We start from the raw sequence: 19,084 nt of genomic DNA on the forward strand, positions 1-19,084 counted from the left end.
TTTTTAAAAATACATAACTTAGTTCCCTCATTACTCTCTTTTGCTATGCTGTTCAGAAAGCTTTGTGTGAATACCTGGATAGATTTTTATTTGCATTATTAGTTATCATACTCTGAAATGGTTCTTTGTTAGAAAAGATAGTTTTCCTTTTTAGATGGATGAGAAGTAGATACTAGACAAGTAAAGTATTTAATCTTTCTTTTAGAAACACCTTAAAAACTTGTTTGTTAGTTAACTTCCTGAAGGCATATATTGTACTGGAAAACAAATTTCTTAATAACTCCTTATTTTTTTCTTTTTTAATACTTCCACAGAAAGAGGTGGTGAGTGTGAGCTAAGTCTGTCCTTTCCAAAGAACAAATTTTTCTTGTGTTAGCCTTAGGAACATGTTTATGGTGTGTTCTCCTCAATTGGGTGGCACCTCTGCTCTCCCTGAAGATATGTAGGACTTGCTCTTATCTTACCAAGTACTGTGGTTGCTGAGTGCAGTAGTTTATAGCCTCCTCCAGTTGTAAGCTTTCAGCATTTCTAGGTAGCTGAATCTGTCTCAGTGTTTTCTCCAAGGCCTTTCATGGGAAGGGCAGATCCTTTCTTAGGACTTCATCAGATCTTAGTATTAGCAGAGCTCTGCTGAAGTCACTTGACTGCTGCTTTTTTTATACTTGTGTTGGACTGTCCCTCTAAATAGTGATATCTTTATAAGAATCTTGGATATGTTTTATTTCATCACAACCTTTCTGAAGTTGCTTCTGAAGTACTTGCATTATTCATTGTTATGCCTTCCGAGATTTTTATCTTTAGAGATTTTTATTGTGAGAACTGTGTGAAATGGAGACAATGATTCCATCTCACCTTTTACCATAGCTACAACCTTATGCTTCAAACATTATTTCAAATACAGAATCCGACAAAGTACAGGCACTCTGTTTCCCTCAAGTTATAATCATGAGGTAAACAGGTGTTCCAAAAACCAAGACTACTCAAAATTAAAGTTTCCTTTGCCTCTGTAGATCACTGGATTTTAATGGAAATTAATTTCAGGTTTAATTTCAGTCATTGTAGAATGGCTCAGTTCAGTTCCAGTGTGCACTGTCTTTTGTGGTCACTGGCATTACATCAGAGATGCACTTTGCCTATTGCATCAAATTGTCAAGGTCAGCATGATGTATATGTCTTCACCATTGCTTTGCCTCTGTCCAGTGATTCAGGTCCTCTCCGCTTTGCAAAAACACCATCACCACCAGAGGAGGCCTCTCCCCTGCCTAGCCCTACTGCTAGTCCTAATCATATGCTGGCACCAGCATCTCCAGCACCAGCCCGACCTAAGTCACCCACACAGGTAAGCTGAAGCCTAGGAGGAGAAACTGTTGTGTCATGCAGTGAAAAATAGCTGAGATAATGTTTATGGTGGATTTTTCTCTGGGTTGTGACTGAGAAATGACAGAGAGGCCACTAGCTCTGTTGCGCTCAGTTCTGCTCATGGGTGGGAAATTCCTTATATATAAGTGGGAATGAAGAAAAATTAAGGTGCCAGTGAACAGGGAGGGATGACTTATGGTGGCAAAACACTTCTTAAAAAATTGCATAATCTCTAAGGATTCATGTCCCAGCAGTGATGGCTTGAAAAACCAATGTCTAAAGCCTCCTCCTGATTTTCAGTACGTTATATATTCCTGCTCTTCAATCATCTTCAAATTTATGCTTACCCTGGAAAATAAATTGGCCAGGGAGTATATCTACTCTGGCCCACATCTAAGCCAGTAAATGATAGAGCTATCTTAAATACTACTGTGATATTTACTGATAATTAAGGGTTATTGTTTGTTACTAACACTGGATTGAGAAGTTTGGCACTTCACTGAAGTCACTGGAGTAATTTCTACTTTCACCAACACTGGTGAAATAGAAATCAGTTTCATGTGTCAGTTTCAGCTGTAACATAAGAGCTGTGTGAGAGATTTGGCCAAGATTTCAGAGATTTGTGTTGATGTTACTGATGCTTCCATAGTTGGGATAGCTTCTGTGATGATTGATGATTCTATAGTGGAAGTATATCAGAAGAAATCTTGTTTTGCATGGTAGTCACATGTAGACACACTTCTTTTCTCTGATCTCCCAAAATGTGACACCTCACTGCCTGAATATTCATTTAGTGGAACTCAGCTTAGTCTGACTGGAGCCAGTGGTGTTACATATCTATAATACCTGAGGATTTTTTCTGGATTTTTTTTTCTTGGTATTTTGATGGACTTATCAATTGTCCAGTACCATTTGCTATTATTCCAAGCAATTAGTTGCAATTAGTAGAAGGGGTTGGCCTCTTCTCCCAGGCAACCAGCACCAGAACAAGGGGACACAGTCTCAAGCTGCGCCAGGGGAGGTTTAGACTCGAGGTGAGGAGGAAGTTCTTCACCGAGCGAGTCATTCGTCATTGGAATGTGCTGCCCAGGGAGGTGGTTGAGTCATCGACCCTGGAGGCATTCAAGAGGAGACTGGACATGGCACTTGGTGCCATGGTCTAGTCATGAGGTCTGTGTTGGTAGGTTGGACTCGATGATCCTCAAGGTCCTTTCCAACCTAAGTGATACTGTGATACTGTGATAGTTTGTCATAGTTATGTGAATGTCTCAAAAGCAGGGGGAATTAATGGCCTAAGCACTTTTGCTAAGGTCTTAGCATTAACTAGTCTTTAAAGGTTGCAGGAATTAATTTAAGAAGCCAAAAAGCTGCAGATACCTGGTTCTGTGCAGCATCACTCTTCCAAGTAATTGTCTAGGCCTAGCTTAAAGTTCTTACTTCTGAACTAGTCTATGACATATTTTCTGTCTGCCTAGCTGAGGAAAGGTCCACCAGTCCCACCACTGCCTAAACTCACACCCACGAAGGAGTTGCAACAGGAGAACATCATTAACTTGTTCGACGACAACTTTGTCCCAGAAATTAATGTGACAACCCCATCACAGGTAAGCTTCAGAGGATGGTGCACGGGTCCAACTTTGCAATCATCCTGAGTTCTCCAAGACAGTGGCCTTGGGGCTGATCTCTCTGTGGAGGCTACTGGTAAAAGGCAAAAGCACTATTATCATTTTATGTTGTCTTGAAACAGTCATACTTACAGTGTTTTACCTTTGAATAGACCAGATATAATCACTCAAAATGGCTGATATTGGTAACATAATGGAAAAAAAAATGAGGGTTTTCCTGAGGGGCCTGACTGAAAATTCTGTGAAGCAGCCATGCTTGAGATGTACCTGCATCCAAGTTGTAATACAAGTTGAGTGTTCATCTAAGATGCATTTCTGCCTAATCCTAGACCTCTCAAGTGACTCTTTACAGTGATCCTTCATTATTTGCTTGTTTTAATCAACTTTTGGCAGGTATGAAAGTTCTCTCCAGATGGACTTTTCCTTCACATGGTTTTGAGTCATAGAAATGGTAGTTACACAGCAGAGAAGTGATCAAAATTACTTTTTTTTCCTCACATTTTAATTATTTTTTTTTTAATAGAAATGGTTTATAACAAGCACAAAAGCCAGAGCTGTGTAAAATAAGTCTGTGTATTTTGTATTCAGTTTTCAGCTTTTATGCAGTTTTGTATTCAGTTTTCAGCTTTTATGCAACTGCTGGTTGTTCAATAAGGGACTCTTTCTATTATGGTAATTACAACTCTGAAATCCAAGCCTGTGTCTGACAAACTGGGGAGAAATGTGCAGAAGCTTATGCAGAATGCTTATGAATTTTTGTTTTCATGTGAATTATTTGTTTTGTACTAATTCATTTGACAATGCAAGAGAAGGTAGGCAGCAAGGAAAAACAAAGTAATTTTAGATAATTTGAACATGAGATGTTTTGGTTTCTTATGGAGGGAAGAAAGCAGTGTTGTCGTCCACAAGGCTCTATTTGGAAGAGAAAAGAGTTATTTATAGTGAAGTCCCCATGCAATTAAACTATTAATGGCAGCTCCCAGTATGCAGCTGCTGCTGGCCTCTCCTGCTGAAGGAAGGTTGCAGGTCTGTTGCATCATTGTGCCTTGACTTCAGGTGAGTTAACACTGGCATAATGTGCTTTGAGATCACTGGTAAGTCAGTGTAACCTGAGCTAGATGTGACCTCCTGCATTAAATGCTGTATCCACCAAATCTTCACCCGTCAGACCAGCCAGGGAAGCAGAATTGGAACCAGTTTGTATTTCTGTTAAGAGCTGACACTGGAACAGGGATTTAAGTGAGTGTAAGTCAAGATTCCAGGATCTTCACATCCTTTCTAGAAGATACTGGTATAAAATTGAGATGTCATAATAAAGGTGGGATGTGCTTTTGAGAATTGAAATCTTTCCTTTATATCTCAAGGAAAAATTGATTCCTTTCACTGAGTGATTTATGTCCCTTCCTCCACAGTCAATGACCTGTGAATGACCTGAACTATTCCCTGCCCAGCTTCTCATGAATCATCTGCACTTCCCCCTCCACAAAACCCACCCTCATCACTAAAGCATCCTTAGTGTGTCTGAGATCTCTGTACAGGTATACCCAAATAGTGTGATGTATAGGTTTGATATCCTTCTGTAAGAGAACTAGTTATTAAAAATACATTGCATGGAATCCACAGGAAATATGGACTTATTCCTCTTGATGCTTATGACATCTCTTGTACCCCCAGAGCCCTTGTTGGGCAATATGGAGAAAGCTGTTGAGCCTGTACAGCCCTCTAATGATGTAGGACTTCCCCCAAGGATCACTAGTTGTTTTTGTGGCATTGTGCTCCCACAGAGGCACAAAACCAACAGACTGATAAATTTAATCCTATTTCAGAGGAGATTATGCACAGGGCTAACATTTTTCTGCTCTGGAACACAAATAGCCTATGCTTGTTGTTCATCTTTCTTTACCTAGCACTTCTAATGCATTCAGTGTTTACAAAATGCTGAAGGACAATTCTGCTTGGTGTGGTTGGATATTTTAGCTCTGATTAAACAAAGCAGCTCACACTTCCAATTTATTCATTGTCAAGAACCATTTAATTAAGTAAAAGAAAGTAGGTGTAAAAGAAAGAGGTGAGGAGGTGTGATATGTGGATGACCAGATAAAAGGAGTATTTAGAAATTAGTCATCTGGCTTTATTTCTTGTTTTCTTCACATCACATTTCTCCCTACTGTCCAGTTACTAGCCTGAACATTGTGGCCCTTTATAGTGTGTTCTTATTGTGTCTGGTTTTGGCAGCTCTGAAGTGGACAGCTCATATCTGCTAGGGGAATTTTAAGGCTGGTACACCTTGTACGGGGAGGGGTGGAAGTTCTGGTGATCCTTGCAGGTTTCTTCTGCCTTCTCCATCCCTCATGCATACATGTCCTCTTGCTCCCACCTCTTTCACATGTGACGTTCATTCATGCTTTGTCATGCTATGGTGGAATTAATCCAAGATGATTGGCAGGCCTTCCTGTCATGGCTATAAAATGGTTTCCTGAGTTTCCTGTTTCTTCTAAATCTCCATCTGATTTATTTTGTATGTTTATTTAGGCCTTTGTTCCTAATGTTATGACAAGTTTTCTCTTGGTTTTAGTCTGAGGGTAATGGTAACTTTTGCATTCCGTGAGCAGTCCAAATACATTGGATGAAAGGTGTGACAAAATGAATGGAATGCTGGTGAGAAGGGCTGGTTTGACTTTTTAAAGTGTGGCACTGTCACACTGGCTTCATTGTGTCAGATCAGTTATCCATCATCACCAGGGGCCAAAAACAGAGGCCAAGTGAAGAATATAAAACAAGGCAAGCAAAGATGGTACTTCTTACACCCATTTCTACAGTCTCCCAGCCTCCAGTCATTTGCAACTCAGGGGCTTCCTCAGCATGATCTCTATTAGTGATCCTCAACAGATGGCATTGCCAAAACTTTGTTCCATCTTTCAACTCATGTGAAATTTTCATATTCACACCGCTCGGTGGCAAGGAGGTCCCCAGGTGAACTCTGTGCCACATGGACCACCTCTACTTTTTCTTTATTCCACACCTACCTCCATCACCTTTGCTGCCACCTACCTTCCTGCTTTGGAGGAGTCAGAGCAGCCAAACTGCTGTGCCTCTCAGGCTGATGTATGCCACACTTGCATCACCCCTAGCACACCTCTTCCAGACTGAAGAGTTCAGGTCATTCTGTCATTCCTAGCATGAGAACTGACAAGCTCTTTGGACCCTGTTTTCAGGTGACACAGAGAGCTTAGAGGTCTTGTGGCTCATGGAAGTCATTAATTATCTACATTGGGTTGCCTGTTTATCCATAGTAACAATAATTTGGAAAGGTTGCATGAACTTTGAAAGTTTATTAAAAGTTTTAATAATAGAAAGGATTTATTTGTTTGCTTTACTGTTATTTTCATTATTCTCTTCTACTTTTGGTCTTCCTATGAATGCCCTGTTACAGACTTCCCCTTGCATACACTTTGGCCACAGTCAGGAGCAGGACGTTGGACTACACGACCTGACCCTGTATTGTCATTCTAACATGAGATTATGTGGGAATGCAAATAATTTCCTGTGGTACTAATTCCAAGCCAAACACCTTTCAGAACAGCATTCTAATGAATACTTTACTATCTCCATATTCTGTACATCAAAAGACAAACTCCTCTCCTTATGTAATAAGCACCGGACAACTAGCAGTGGGCAGTACTAGCCTTGTTACCAAAACCAACAGGCTTGTCTGAAATAGTTAATGACAATTAAATCTCAACTACAATTTCATGCTAATTAAAATTCTGTGTTGAAGCACACCTGTTATTTGTGTTACTTACAACAGAAAAGGCTTGGAGTCCGTTGAACCAATACATATATTTACAGTGACCTCAGAGGCCTTGGTTAATTCATTAATTGCAAAGAGAAAAAGGCTGTACCATGTAATCCAGTTTTGTAAGAGCAGATCAGAGTAGCAAGATTTAGTTAGTGTTACATAAGGTGTTTCCCAAAGTTTAGAGCATTAAATATAAATTGGCATTCGTGTTCAGAGTTGAAATTTAAGTCAAGCACAATTATGTCCTTCTGTATTGGCTTGTTACTAATGTGTGGGGAGAGATTGACTTATCAGGATGCATGGACATCGGGTGCCATTTCTGTAGTTTTTAGTTGTGCCTGTCTCAAAGCACTTTAAAAGGGCCTTGACAGTCAAGTGATGAACACTTTGCACTTTTTCAAAAAGGCTGTGGCTTTTTTACCCTCAAAAGGCAAAGCTGCACTACAGAGAAAACAAAGGCATCATAAGAATGAAGTTCATAAAATTAAAAGTTGCACTAAAAGACATAAAAGTTGCAGGTGAGTCTTCAGAGCTTCCTCTCCTCCTGCTTTGCACCACAGCTAAAATGTCTGTAACTTTATTTTTTCTCTTACACCTCAATATTTTGCTGCCCAAGGCAGCTTTTGAAATATGAGTTTTTCAACAGTTATGTTTCTCTTCCAACAGAATGAAGTTCCTGAAACTAAGAAAGAAGAATCTTTGCTAGATTTGGACTTTGACCCTTTCAAGCCAGAAGCTGTATCAACAGGAGTTACTCATTCACCCATGTCTCAGGTATATCTTTGCCTGGAGGTAGGCAAAATACATGAATGCAATGTGCTGTGTTTTATAGCAAAGATTTGCCTCATGTACTAATGAGCATTGTGTCTGCAGTGTCTGAAAAATGTGACCTTCCTGAGCAGCCCTAGCCAGCCATCTACCTTTCCCCTTCGGTATCCCTGTACTTGATAATGTACTGGAAAGGAAGAAAGCTGTGAGGCAGTAAAATGAGATGTCTGCCAATGAAAAAAGTCACTAGTACCTTGGCCTTGACTTTGGCAAGCTCTGATATTCCAACTTCAGAATAATATTTAGAGCCAACATTAAAAATTTCCAGTGCTTGTTTTTTTCGTGACACTTTTTCTGTCCTGGCTTTGACTCTTCATGTCTGGAAAGATGCCTCTGGTGACCTAGGTCTCATGCAGTCAGCATGTGATTGCTTTGCTGTGGTGGAGTTTCTGTAGCAAGCAATGGATATAGTCTGAATGGGTTTGCTTTATAAATCTATTTCAGACTTAACCTCAAGGAAAATGAGAAGATGTAAGAGGACGTTTCCTTGCAGAAGGCTGTTTTAAAGAAACTGCATTCTGTGGGAATATTTGCTATGGTAGTTCCTTGCAGCACTATGGAGGGAGGAAAAAAAGAAAAACAGAAGAAAATATAAAGTGTAATACATCCAGTGTCAGATTTTCATTGGCTTACCCTAGCGGACCTACTATTTTGAGATCCATGACTCTCTCCTCCACTACCCAGAGGGCTGATAGTACAGCAGGGAAGTGCTGGCTAGGAGAGCTGCAGCTCTGTATTGTACAGCGAGAAGGAAACAATGTTAACACATTGTTGGCAAAACCTATTAGCCCTGTGGCTATCACTGAGCTGGCATGTACTGTGAGACATGAGAGGACTAATCAGCTGTTGAGGAATGCAGCACTGGGAATGGAGTGATGAGACAAGAGGCTTTAAGGCTGAGAGAGTCCTGGCTCTCTGCTGATCTCTTCCTCAGTTAATTAATTCTTATTTGGCATGCAGTTCTAGTTATGTAATGAGATCTGCGGTGATCTCTGATGCGTTTTGCATTGTCAGGCAATCAGTGTATTGTCAGCACTCAGAATATTAGCTGAAATTTCTCTGTGTGGTTTGCTAGAGGTATTTAGCAGAGGCTTTGTGCTTCTTATTTTCTTACCCCTCTAAACAGGAAAGAAGGGGAAGGAAATTCATTGTCATTCAGCAGTGACAGATAACTCTGTGACTTTGCTTTGTCTTTCAGCTTGTCTTGCAATAATGGTGATTAGAGCATGGGATCATAGAATCATAGAATGGTCTGGGTTGGAAGGGACCTCCAAGGGTCATCTAGTCCAACTCCTCTGCAGTAAGCAGGGGCATCCTCAACTAGATCAGGTTGTCCAGAGCCCTGCATCATTAAACCAAAGACATTTGACTTTTGTGACAAAGACATAACAATGTGTGTTATGACATCACATTGTACAGAAGCTTAGTGGGAAAGAGTTGCTTTGGATTCTACTGTACCATGAAATACAGAATCTAATTTTGTCAGTCAAGAAGCATTCACTGAGCACCTCCAGTCTTTTCTCTCCATTCACCTTTCTTCCCAGCATATACACAGGAGAAAGGATGGTCCGCATCCATAGGGCCATGTGGAGGGGATAGAGCGCCATGTTTTCAGAAGAATCATTGAATCTCAAAAAAAGAGAAGACAGTCTTGAAGTCTAGGTCTCGGTTTGCCACTGGATGTGGCACAGTCATTTCTGGTGAGCACAGACAGAATTAAACCTGTGGTTGCAATCTTTGGAGAGCCCTGTGGTAGCCTTCAGGGAGACTAAGAAGAGAGCATCAGGCGGTGTTTGTGTATATTTTTTGCCTCAGTCGTAGATATTTGCCCCTCACTAAACTGCTGAAGTAGTGACAGGAAGACAGGAGTAATCTGTGTCATGATGCCTTGGGAAGCCTGGCATGGCTTGTCTACTGATCATATAATTCATTACCTCCCTCCACTCCTGTGCCAGGGTGAACAGACCACAGTAAGTGAGCCTCAGTCTGACCTTTCTCACTTGCACTTCTTTCAGTGGCTGCTTTAGAAGTGGCCTTTCTGAATGTGCCTGACCCTCACCTCCATTTACTAGCATTGGTCTGCCCCACTTTTCCCTCAGTTTGTTCATTCCTCCTCATGCTCAAAGTCTCATGAGGAGTAAGAGGGAAAAAATGAAAAATAAGTCATCTGTCCTTCTATGGAAGTCAGTAGGACATCTAGTGTTTGTACCCACTAGTGCTTTGAGGACAGATCTGTGATTTTTCCTGAAAGCTTGACTAGTCAGCTAATAAAGTCATAGCCAAGTACATAGGTGAATTACAACTACAGAAGCACTGAACTGAAACCAGATTAAGTTGAGGAATGGCTGTTGATGTTAATTTGCTTTAAATATGAATAGTGAGTTATTACTGTATCTTTTGTTTATGAAAGCAGTTGTTCAGAGAGAGATGCTGTCTTACAAAGGACACAAGCAAGAAAAGAAGCTAAATGCAGCAATCCTTTCTCTCAGGCAAATATTAGATATCACATTTAACATTTGCAAATTCTTCAGGAACAGGTTTACATTTTGCTTTTGGAACCCTTTTTTGTTTTGTTTTGGGTTGGTTTTTTTGTTTGTTTTGTTTTTCATGCACTTGAACCTAGGTATGAATATAGTAGACATGTTTTCATGTGTGTCAGACAGCTTTTGTGACCAGCTAGCAGAGATCCTTCTCATATGTGGGCTGCTAATATTTGGCATAAAGTCTGCTACTTTTCTTTCATCTGTCCATTCAGCTCTTCTGCCAAGAGGTCACTAACAGTCATTGCTTAAAAGACTTGACAAGAAAATTAAAAGATTGGTCAACTTTATTGACTTTTTCTATCCCCAAACCCATGTTGCTTTCCTTCCTGGTGTCCAAGTTATGAGAAAAGCCATGTGTTCTCAGCATACAGCTGGATCATTTTTTAACTGGCTAAAAACCCTGACCTATATAAGCTCATTAAAGCTTACACCTTGTTGAGACCGCTGTACCTGTGGAAGGTAATTTAGTCAGCTGCTCAGAATCTGTTACCCTGGAAGATTTTAAGGCCAGGATGGATGGGGCTCTCAGCAACCTGATCTAGTGTGAGGTGTCCATGTCCATGGCAGGGGGGTTGGAACTGGGTGATCTTTGAGGTCCCTTCCAACCCTGACGGTTCTGTGACTCTGTGATACTCAAGTGCATGGTGGTGTGGGTTTGCTGGGAAGTAACAACGGCTCTGAAGTAGGAAATGCCACAACCCATCACATACTGACCATCCTATTGAACCCAAAAGCCTAGTATGCAGATAAGTGTCGGTGCATGCACACGTGCACTAATAGATGTGTTATACATATGCAGATAAATAAGTTCTCTCTTGGGAGTTACTGTACTCAGTTATGTAGCATGTTGAACACAGGGTATGTGAACAGTATTTTTCTATGAGTCTCTTTTTTTTTTCTTTTTTTTCAGACATTGCCATGGGATCTATGGACGGTAAGCTTGACATTTAGCATTGTGAACTGGGATATTTCTGTGTCTCTGATTTTGTAACATCCTAAATTCAAATTTACAATGCTTTTACTGAAAGCCAAGATAAAGACTTTACAGACCACGACAAACACTTTCAAGTATACAAAGCCACTGGGAATCTTTTATATACAACTACAAAAAATAATCTCTGTTGTTTGGCCTACAAAATCTAAATGAAGTCAGAAATCTAGGCGAATAAGATTCACAGTTATTATAACTAAGAATGTGTTGCTTTTACTATAGCTATTACAGCGTAGGAATGGAGGCTAGTCACCTGTTTTAATTATGTGAATATGTCGTGCCTCTGGACTTCAACCCAGTGGACAACCATTTTTTTCAAAATTCAGGAGTGAAGACAGAACTTAACTTGCCTTTGTGACAATACAGTGAGATGGAGTTATTCACAAAATTTACTGCTAACCCTATCCATTCCTCCTTCCCTCCCTCCCTTCCTCCCAAAATTCTTTCCTTCCTGCCTTCCAAATTTTTTCTGAATTCCGTTCAAATTCCTTCCTTCCTACCTGTCTACCTTCCTACCTACCAACCTACACAATGATCTGCAGGAAGAACACAACTTATTTTTGTGAGCTTTCTATTGACTCTAAGTCATGGGCATAGCTAGTTGACTTGATGAAGAGTCTGGTATGCTCATTTTTAAACTCTTGTAGCTTCAGCCAGCACAGAAATCTGTGGATGCTTCTCACTCATTCAGATTTGCAGCACTGTTTTGTCAGCACATGACATATGTGGTGTAAATTAAATGCTCATCTCTTTCTGTTGGGAAAAGTTATATAAAGCCTGGGGGAAAAAAGCCACACACACAAGCTAGGCAAATATCTAAATATCTAATATCTAGGCTGCCAATATCTAAACCAGCTAAAAGAATCCAGAAATGCACTGAATTCATTGCTCCAAACTTGTGTTAGATATCTTTATTCCTCTCTTCCTTTCACACAGTTTTATTTATAGCTTGTTAATCTATCTATCTATCTATCTATCTATCTATCTATCTATCTATCTATCTTCACTATTATAGTTATTTTCCTCTTTGCTATGTTTTTTTACAAAAATAATAGTAAGCTTCAACTGGGATAAAAATATGAGTGGCTTACAGGGGAAAGCACAGTCTGATTAGTATCCAACATACATGTAGAACTTCTTTCATAATGTAACTGGAAGTGTGGTTTAAATACAAGGGCCTGGGATTATTCTGTGGAGTGGCAGGAGAGGACCTGTGAGGCCTTCCCCACACCAAGATGGTTACTGCTGCTAGATAAAGAATTGCTAATTGAACTGCTGCTGTAACAAAGTACATTATCATGCTCTTCTTTTCTGTTTTGCGTATATGGTTTTCTTCTGTACAGACAAGCAGCGAATTGGTGCAGCCGGTAAGCAAACCTCCCCCAAAACTGCAACCACTCTAGAGAGAGGCTTTTATCAGTGTGGTGTAATAGTTCTCTGGTTTGGTCTATCAGTGCTGCTCTTTTACATTGCAGTCTTTTGCCTCCAAACGTTGCAAACCGCATAGCTTTTCCTTAAACAGCTTAATTTAGTCACCTTCATTCTTTAAATTAGAATTGCTCTAGTAAAGTATAAATTTTGTGTTTTCTCATCAAGTCCTCCTTTATCTTTTTCATCTTGTGTTTTTTCTTTGCTTTTCTGTCTGCTTAAAGCCTGATTCTTCAAAAAGTCTTTCCCTGTGTAACCTGATCATGGAGGAAACCCCAAACAGTGGGTCATCAGAAGATATTAACAGATCTCAAACTGATCTAGGTTCACTCAACTGGGGCCTAGATGTTAGCACACCCAGTGTCAGCCAGGAAATTTCTGCAGGCGGTTCTTTGCTTTTCCCTGGGGGAGAGCAAACCTCAAGTGAATCCACGGGTACTCTGCCTGCTAGCGTTTGGCCTGCTGTAGGCGAGCAGGAGGATGCTGCACCAGGGTCAGCTTCTGTAAATGAAAACCAAAGGACTTCACTGGAGGACCAGTTGGATGCCAAAAATGTCCCATGGGAAGATGTGGTGACCAATCAGCCTTTAGAGAACATAACCAGTTTTGAGCCGCCCATCCTGGGAACTGATAGCTTGTTGGATGAACCCCTCCCATGTGATGTGCAAAAGCCAGAGGAAGAGCAAGAGGAAGACGAGTGGGCAGGTGTCAAGCCAAGTGAAAAGGTAGAGACCAGAGCTGTTAACTACAAGGAGGTAGAAGGTACAGAGGAACTGGAAGAGCAAGGTTATGAAACCAAAGGAAACAGTGAGGCAGAACTTCATGAGGGTTTAGCAAAACCAGATCTTGACATTGTAGTCAGCACAGGGGTAGAAAATGTACATGAGTTGGAAGATAATTATGGGGATTCTGGGCTTGCTAGTGGTGCTAACCTAGAAAACTCCAGGGAAGAAGAATTCAAATCTGTCAATGTCACTGAGGAGACAGATGGAGAAATGTCATTGTTGAGCACAGGGCTGGATGGTGGGGACAAAATAGTAGTGGACAACTGTAAAACAATAGAAAGCTCTGGTGCTGAACCCAAGAGAGTCTTTGGTATCTGGGATCAGAACCATGAAAAGACATTTGAGCATGTCTTAGACCAAACTGACAGTGGAACTGGAGAAAATACACCCAAGGAGTATATAAACATGATGGGACATGTTGACCTAGAGGTAACTGACCAGACAGAGAAGGACCCTACAGATACTGGAAACATTCTCTCTGATGCTGAAGTATTCAGTGCAGAAGAGTCTGGTAAAAGAACCGAAGACAATAACATCAACCTCTTCCCAAATGATAGTGCTGTTGATGAAGGACAAACTGCTGCTGGAAAAGAGTGGGCACTGCTGCCAGAGACAGCTGATGTTGCTAGCACTAGCTGTGGTAACCCTTGCCTAGATAATGCAGAAGACCAAGTGACAGATAGGGCAGCAGCAGTCACTGAAGATCATCCTAGTAGCAGTGGTGTTCCTGAAGCCTTGGAAACAGACCCCTGGCTGGCAAACTGGGATCCAACAGTTACTAATGATTCCTGGGGTTTCTCTAACCTGTCAGATGGCCAAGCCAATGGACTGGATAATTGGCCCTTTTTCCCCAAGCAGCAAGACTCAGAGGAAGGTAACATGGAAAATGTTTGGTTAGGCATTAGTGATAAATGGTCTACCCAAGACCTAGCAGGGACTGATAACAGCTGGGTAGAAGTGGGTGCAAGTACAAACAATACAAGTCAGGAGGCACCGATAAATCAAGGCCTGCCTGGGGAGCAGGCAGGCACTAGCAATCCAGGACTGAGCAAGGACATAGCTAGACCCTTGACTCTGTTTCAAATGGGAAATTCCAGAAATGCTAGCACCGAGAGTTCAACTAGTCCTAAAGACAATGAGACCAACAACTCAGATTTATCTGAAGATGAAATTGCTAACCGGAGATATGGATTGTTGTACCAGGAAATTGAGGCTGATAAAGAAGAGGTACCTACCCCAGTGTGTAGCCTAGTCTAGACAAAGAGTTCCTTAGGCCATGCATAACCTTGTCGTTTCAAACAACCCATCTGTGTGTTCCCTGCTGCCCCTCCTAAGCCCGTGCTGTTCTTTTTTTGATAAGCTACCATGCAACTGCTCATAGTGTGGTGCCCTTCAGCCCTGTGGTGGAGCAGGCTGACAAAAATGTCTTTCAACATGGTGAATGAAGCCTTGAACTGTGAAGGCACATCGTGTCTCGCAGCTTTCGTGCTGTCTGTGTATAACTTTAAACACACCTATCTTTTCCTTTTTTTTTTTTCTTTTTTTTAATGATTTTATCATTACTCTGCTTGGTTTGGTTTTGTTTTCTTTAAGCCTGTGACACCTGTTAACAAATAGCATTGCTGTCAAATTTCTTGCTACCTTACCCTTAACTTCTTTTTTTAGTTAATTCTTTTTCAATGTCTGGCCTACATTTTTATTTTGCAAATAAAAATGTTTTGACTCGTGCTCTGATTTAGTAAACAAATGATAATTTGTTTTGATCTTCACTTAGGCATCCAGCACAGCATTTAATGGATTTACACAGGTAAGAAATTAATATGTTTTGGGATCTGCATTGTTGTTCGTTGGTCGGGGTTTTTTTCCTGTGCTGTGGGTTTAGAAGGGATGAGGACTGACTGTACAGTTCCAGGAAATGTGTTCTGCAGGAGTGCTGCGCAGCAATGTCATACTGACTCAAATTCAATCTTGTCTGTTCTCAGAAATTGTTCCTATAGGTTCCTCAAATTCTGTTAATACTCATGGTACTCTTGCCTTGAATGAATTTAATAGCAAAAATATGACTACCTAGAACACAGGAGGTTTCACCTGAACTTAAGGAGAAACTTCTTCCCTGTGAGGGTGCTGGAGTCCTGGAAAAAGCTCCCCATAGAGGTTGTTCAGTCTCCTTTTCGGGAGAATTCAAAAACCCACCTGGACACATTCCTGTGCAACCTGATCTAGATGGGCCTGCTTTAGCAGGGGAGTTAGACTAGATAATCTCTGGAGGTCCCTTCCAACCCCTAACATTCTATGATTCTAGGTGGGACTGTTTTTATTTTCCTCCTGAATGGTCTGGTTTAGCTTTCTTATTGTGTTCCTTAGTGGATTGTTCTCATAGTTCCAAAAACCTGTAAAATGCCATTTGCTCTGTAACATATTTTCAGTGACTCTGTAATGAGCTGTATGTTTCTGCATCTTTATTTAATTTAAGATACATTTTACTCTGAAAGTTAAACCTGAATTTTTTGTTTACTGCTGTGACTTTATATTAGGCATTACAGAGACACAGCACAGGAGGATAACATGTTTAGGCTTTCAAATTCCAAGGCTGTGCCAAGATTCCAAATTTCAAGTGGATAACCTGGAGCCTCATTATTTTCCAGCATCCCTTTAGAGACTGGCTCATCCACAACACACCTTGTACACCATTTTTTAAAAGCACCCAAAAAGGCCAAGCTCCTACAAGGATGGAAATTACTTTTCTGGTGCTTAACCATTCTGCTCCAGGAAATTTACATTAGTAAAGTATCCAGAAGGAAGGGGCAAAAAACAAAGCTATCACCCCTAATAAAGGCAAAATGTTTGTCCCGATGATATTAAAATGTGACGCTCCCACTGCAGCAGGAAAATTATATGGCCCATAAATATTTTATAATTAATTGGTCCTGAATCAGTAAGATTTTGGAAATATCTTCATTTTTGTACCTACTGACTGCAGATAAAATTTTCCATCCATTAATACTCTAGTTGCTATTAAAATAAAATCCCAGAATCAAGAAGATGTGAAAGCAGCTCAGAGCTAATGTTAGATTCATAGAATGGTTGGAAGGGACCTTGAAGATCAACTGCTTCCAAACCCCCTGCCATGGGCAGGGACACATTCCACTAGACCAGGTTGCTCAAGGCCTCATCCAACTTGGATGTATTTTATGAAGAATTCTTCACTGCTTTAAGTAACATTCCATGGTTTAGAAGCATAGAATATATAATTGAAAAAGGAATGCTTAATTAATAATTATTATTAATACTTATTTAGATTGTAGTTCTCATTTTATTCTATGTGAATTTATATATGACTTCACCTAACAAACTATTTAAAAAGTCAGTTCTCATATTTTTACATCATTATTTTTTATTTCTATGTCTAGGATACCTCTGCATTTACAGTGCAATCAAATGAAAATGTGACAGAGCCTTTGGTAAGTGCTGACTTTTGCTTCCTTTTTATATTCCTTGTAAAACATGACACTGTTTGTCCTTTGTGAAAAGACATTTACTCCTATTTTTGTGTGTTTTCCATCCTCTCAATCACAAAGCCTATACCTGGAAGAGCTAGTGGGTGGTACCATTGTATATGTAAAACTTTACTCACTGAAACAGTCTTTCACAAGGCTAGTGCAAAGAGAAAGAATAGAAAAGCAGAACATTCCCAGATGTTTTTACTTTTCAAAGGTGTACTTCAAGAGTTTTGTCATTTGTTAAATTTAAGAAATTGCAATAATGACTACTATGGTCCAGTGCACAGCAAGCAGGGGATAGTACGCTACAGGTGTTTAAAAGTCCCCAGAATTGCTGTAGTTTTATTCCTCTCCACGTATCCATAATAGGCACAGTCTATTTATAAGGAGTGGAGAATTTTTTGGGAATTGATCATACTTGGGCAGTTTCTTAGTTTCTCTTACAGCCTTTGGTTCCCCCGGAGTAAGGATGTGGGATAGCAGCATTGCTAGGTCAGTGCTGTAGCTACTTAATTGAAGCAGAGTGAGAGTCAATATTATTTAATGTGGCTTCTGTGCAATGCTTCTGCTGGTGCTTTTGTTCATAATGTTTACTGAATATGGTGAGAATATTTTTACTTGGAGCTTAAATGTGGTAACTAGACTGAAGTCTGCTTGTCAGCAGGTGTCTTGAAGCACATCAATGCAACGTGCGTTATGGCATGCTACCTGTAATTTGAAACCCAAAAGTTTCTTCCAGCATTAAACCTCAGGAAACTTATTAGTCCTCTTATCTGGCATAAACCTACTTTGTGTTTCACATTTCAATACTGCTTCTTCTTTGTGAAGTTCCCCAGAGCTGGCATTAATACACTGCACAGAGAGATTTCTGCACAACACAGTGTAACATAAATGAAGGTTTCTTTAGGCTATGCCAAATCCTAAAGGTCTCTCTCAGGCAGACTTCTCTGTACCTCATTAAATCAGTATGTTTAAGGAATACGTAAGAAAAGAAGTGAGAAGCTATGGGGGTTTTCCTGAAAAATAACCAGGAGAAGAAGATTTCAGTATCTTTAAGGATTTCATGGAAGCTGTTCCTTCATCACAGGGGACCTTCTAGCCAGCTGCCTGTTATCGACTGGAAAGCAGCTAAATAGATTTTTGAGCTTTGTATTATGCTGAGCAATTTGCTCATAGCAAATTAATCTGCTGGGATTATTTTATCTGGTTGAGTCAGCCATCTTAAAAATGGAATATGTTGAGCACAGCGTTCAGCTCTCCCCTTGTATGCACCGTGCATTTGCAAAGTGATGTCTCCATTGAACATCACACTTGCTCTGAGCTTTTTTGCCGCAGGACTGAACATGTTGCAGGGCTGGTGAGATGTACTAGATTCTCTTGGTTAAAACAAAATGAATAAAATAAAATAAAGAACAAATTTATGCCAGAATTTTAAAAGGTGGCAATCCTACTAGTAGGTTGGTAAATGGATATCTTGTAAGTGATTGAGAGTTCAAGAGGGAATGCATTTAAATAGCAAACCAGGGATGATTTTCATGCTGCCAGAATATGAGCAGTCAGTGGCTGCCCTTGTGCATGTCAGTTGTTTGAGTCTCTGCTAATTGCTTCTTACTTTCTCTAGAGAAGGCACTATATTGTCTGAGAACAAGAACAACTAGGGAATAGGGAATAATTGTAAAAATTCATATTTGAAGCCAAAGGTGGGTACACAAGTGCTAGTTTCGACTCCTGGCCTCGCCATCAGTTTCTAGACCTTCCCTCCAGTTCCATCACCCCTTTCTGGAACTCAGGAATCTGATGCTTGCTTTCCTTATGAGGAAGAGATGTAGAACTGCCTGAGTTTATATATAGTACACTGAGGATGAAAATGCCCTTTAGATGCTGTAAGATCAAGCAGTGTCATCCTCTCCTCGGCAAAGCCCAGCAAGATTGAGCATGAAGCAGCGCTGTGCCAGGCATGGTTACCATTCCCCTCCTCCCTCCCTGCTATCATGTGGTTCTTAACAATTTTTCCACTGTCTACTTAAAAATCAATAAAACAAAAGACAGAGGCTGAAGAAGCTCCACCTGGAGAACCCAAGGTTGAGGAAACCCCTGCTGCTGCAGAAAAGGAGGCCATCCCTGCTGAGCCTGTCGAGCCAGCAGAACAGACTGTGGTGAGTGACCTGTCCCCAGTGCCACTTCCTGGGCTTCATCTGAGCCACCTTTCACCATGCTGAATGTGCC

At 40.6% G+C, this 19,084-nt stretch overlaps 1 protein-coding gene across 5 annotated transcripts in view; it reads left to right on the forward strand.

The window, feature by feature from the left end:
- AMPH (amphiphysin) overlaps positions 1 to 19,084 on the forward strand; it is a 120,201-nt gene that overhangs the window by 82,688 nt on the left and 18,429 nt on the right. For 2 of the 5 annotated variants that reach the window (XM_068156863.1, XM_068156864.1), the window contains exons 10-18: positions 1,201 to 1,339; positions 2,835 to 2,963; positions 7,450 to 7,557; positions 11,065 to 11,088; positions 12,489 to 12,512; positions 12,798 to 14,585; positions 15,133 to 15,165; positions 16,769 to 16,819; positions 18,904 to 19,014. In XM_068156863.1, the coding sequence (XP_068012964.1) occupies positions 1,201 to 1,339; positions 2,835 to 2,963; positions 7,450 to 7,557; positions 11,065 to 11,088; positions 12,489 to 12,512; positions 12,798 to 14,585; positions 15,133 to 15,165; positions 16,769 to 16,819; positions 18,904 to 19,014 (2,407 nt within the window). The remainder of the gene's footprint in view (positions 1 to 1,200; positions 1,340 to 2,834; positions 2,964 to 7,449; positions 7,558 to 11,064; positions 11,089 to 12,488; positions 12,513 to 12,797; positions 14,586 to 15,132; positions 15,166 to 16,768; positions 16,820 to 18,903; positions 19,015 to 19,084) is intronic. The other 3 variants (XM_068156866.1, XM_068156865.1, XM_068156867.1) reach the window with 3 other exon arrangements.

Source organism: Melanerpes formicivorus, unplaced genomic scaffold, assembly GCF_026170545.1.
Source record: "Melanerpes formicivorus ecotype bairdi unplaced genomic scaffold, bMelFor1.0.p_v2 SCAF_35, whole genome shotgun sequence".
Taxonomy (NCBI): domain Eukaryota; kingdom Metazoa; phylum Chordata; class Aves; order Piciformes; family Picidae; genus Melanerpes; species Melanerpes formicivorus.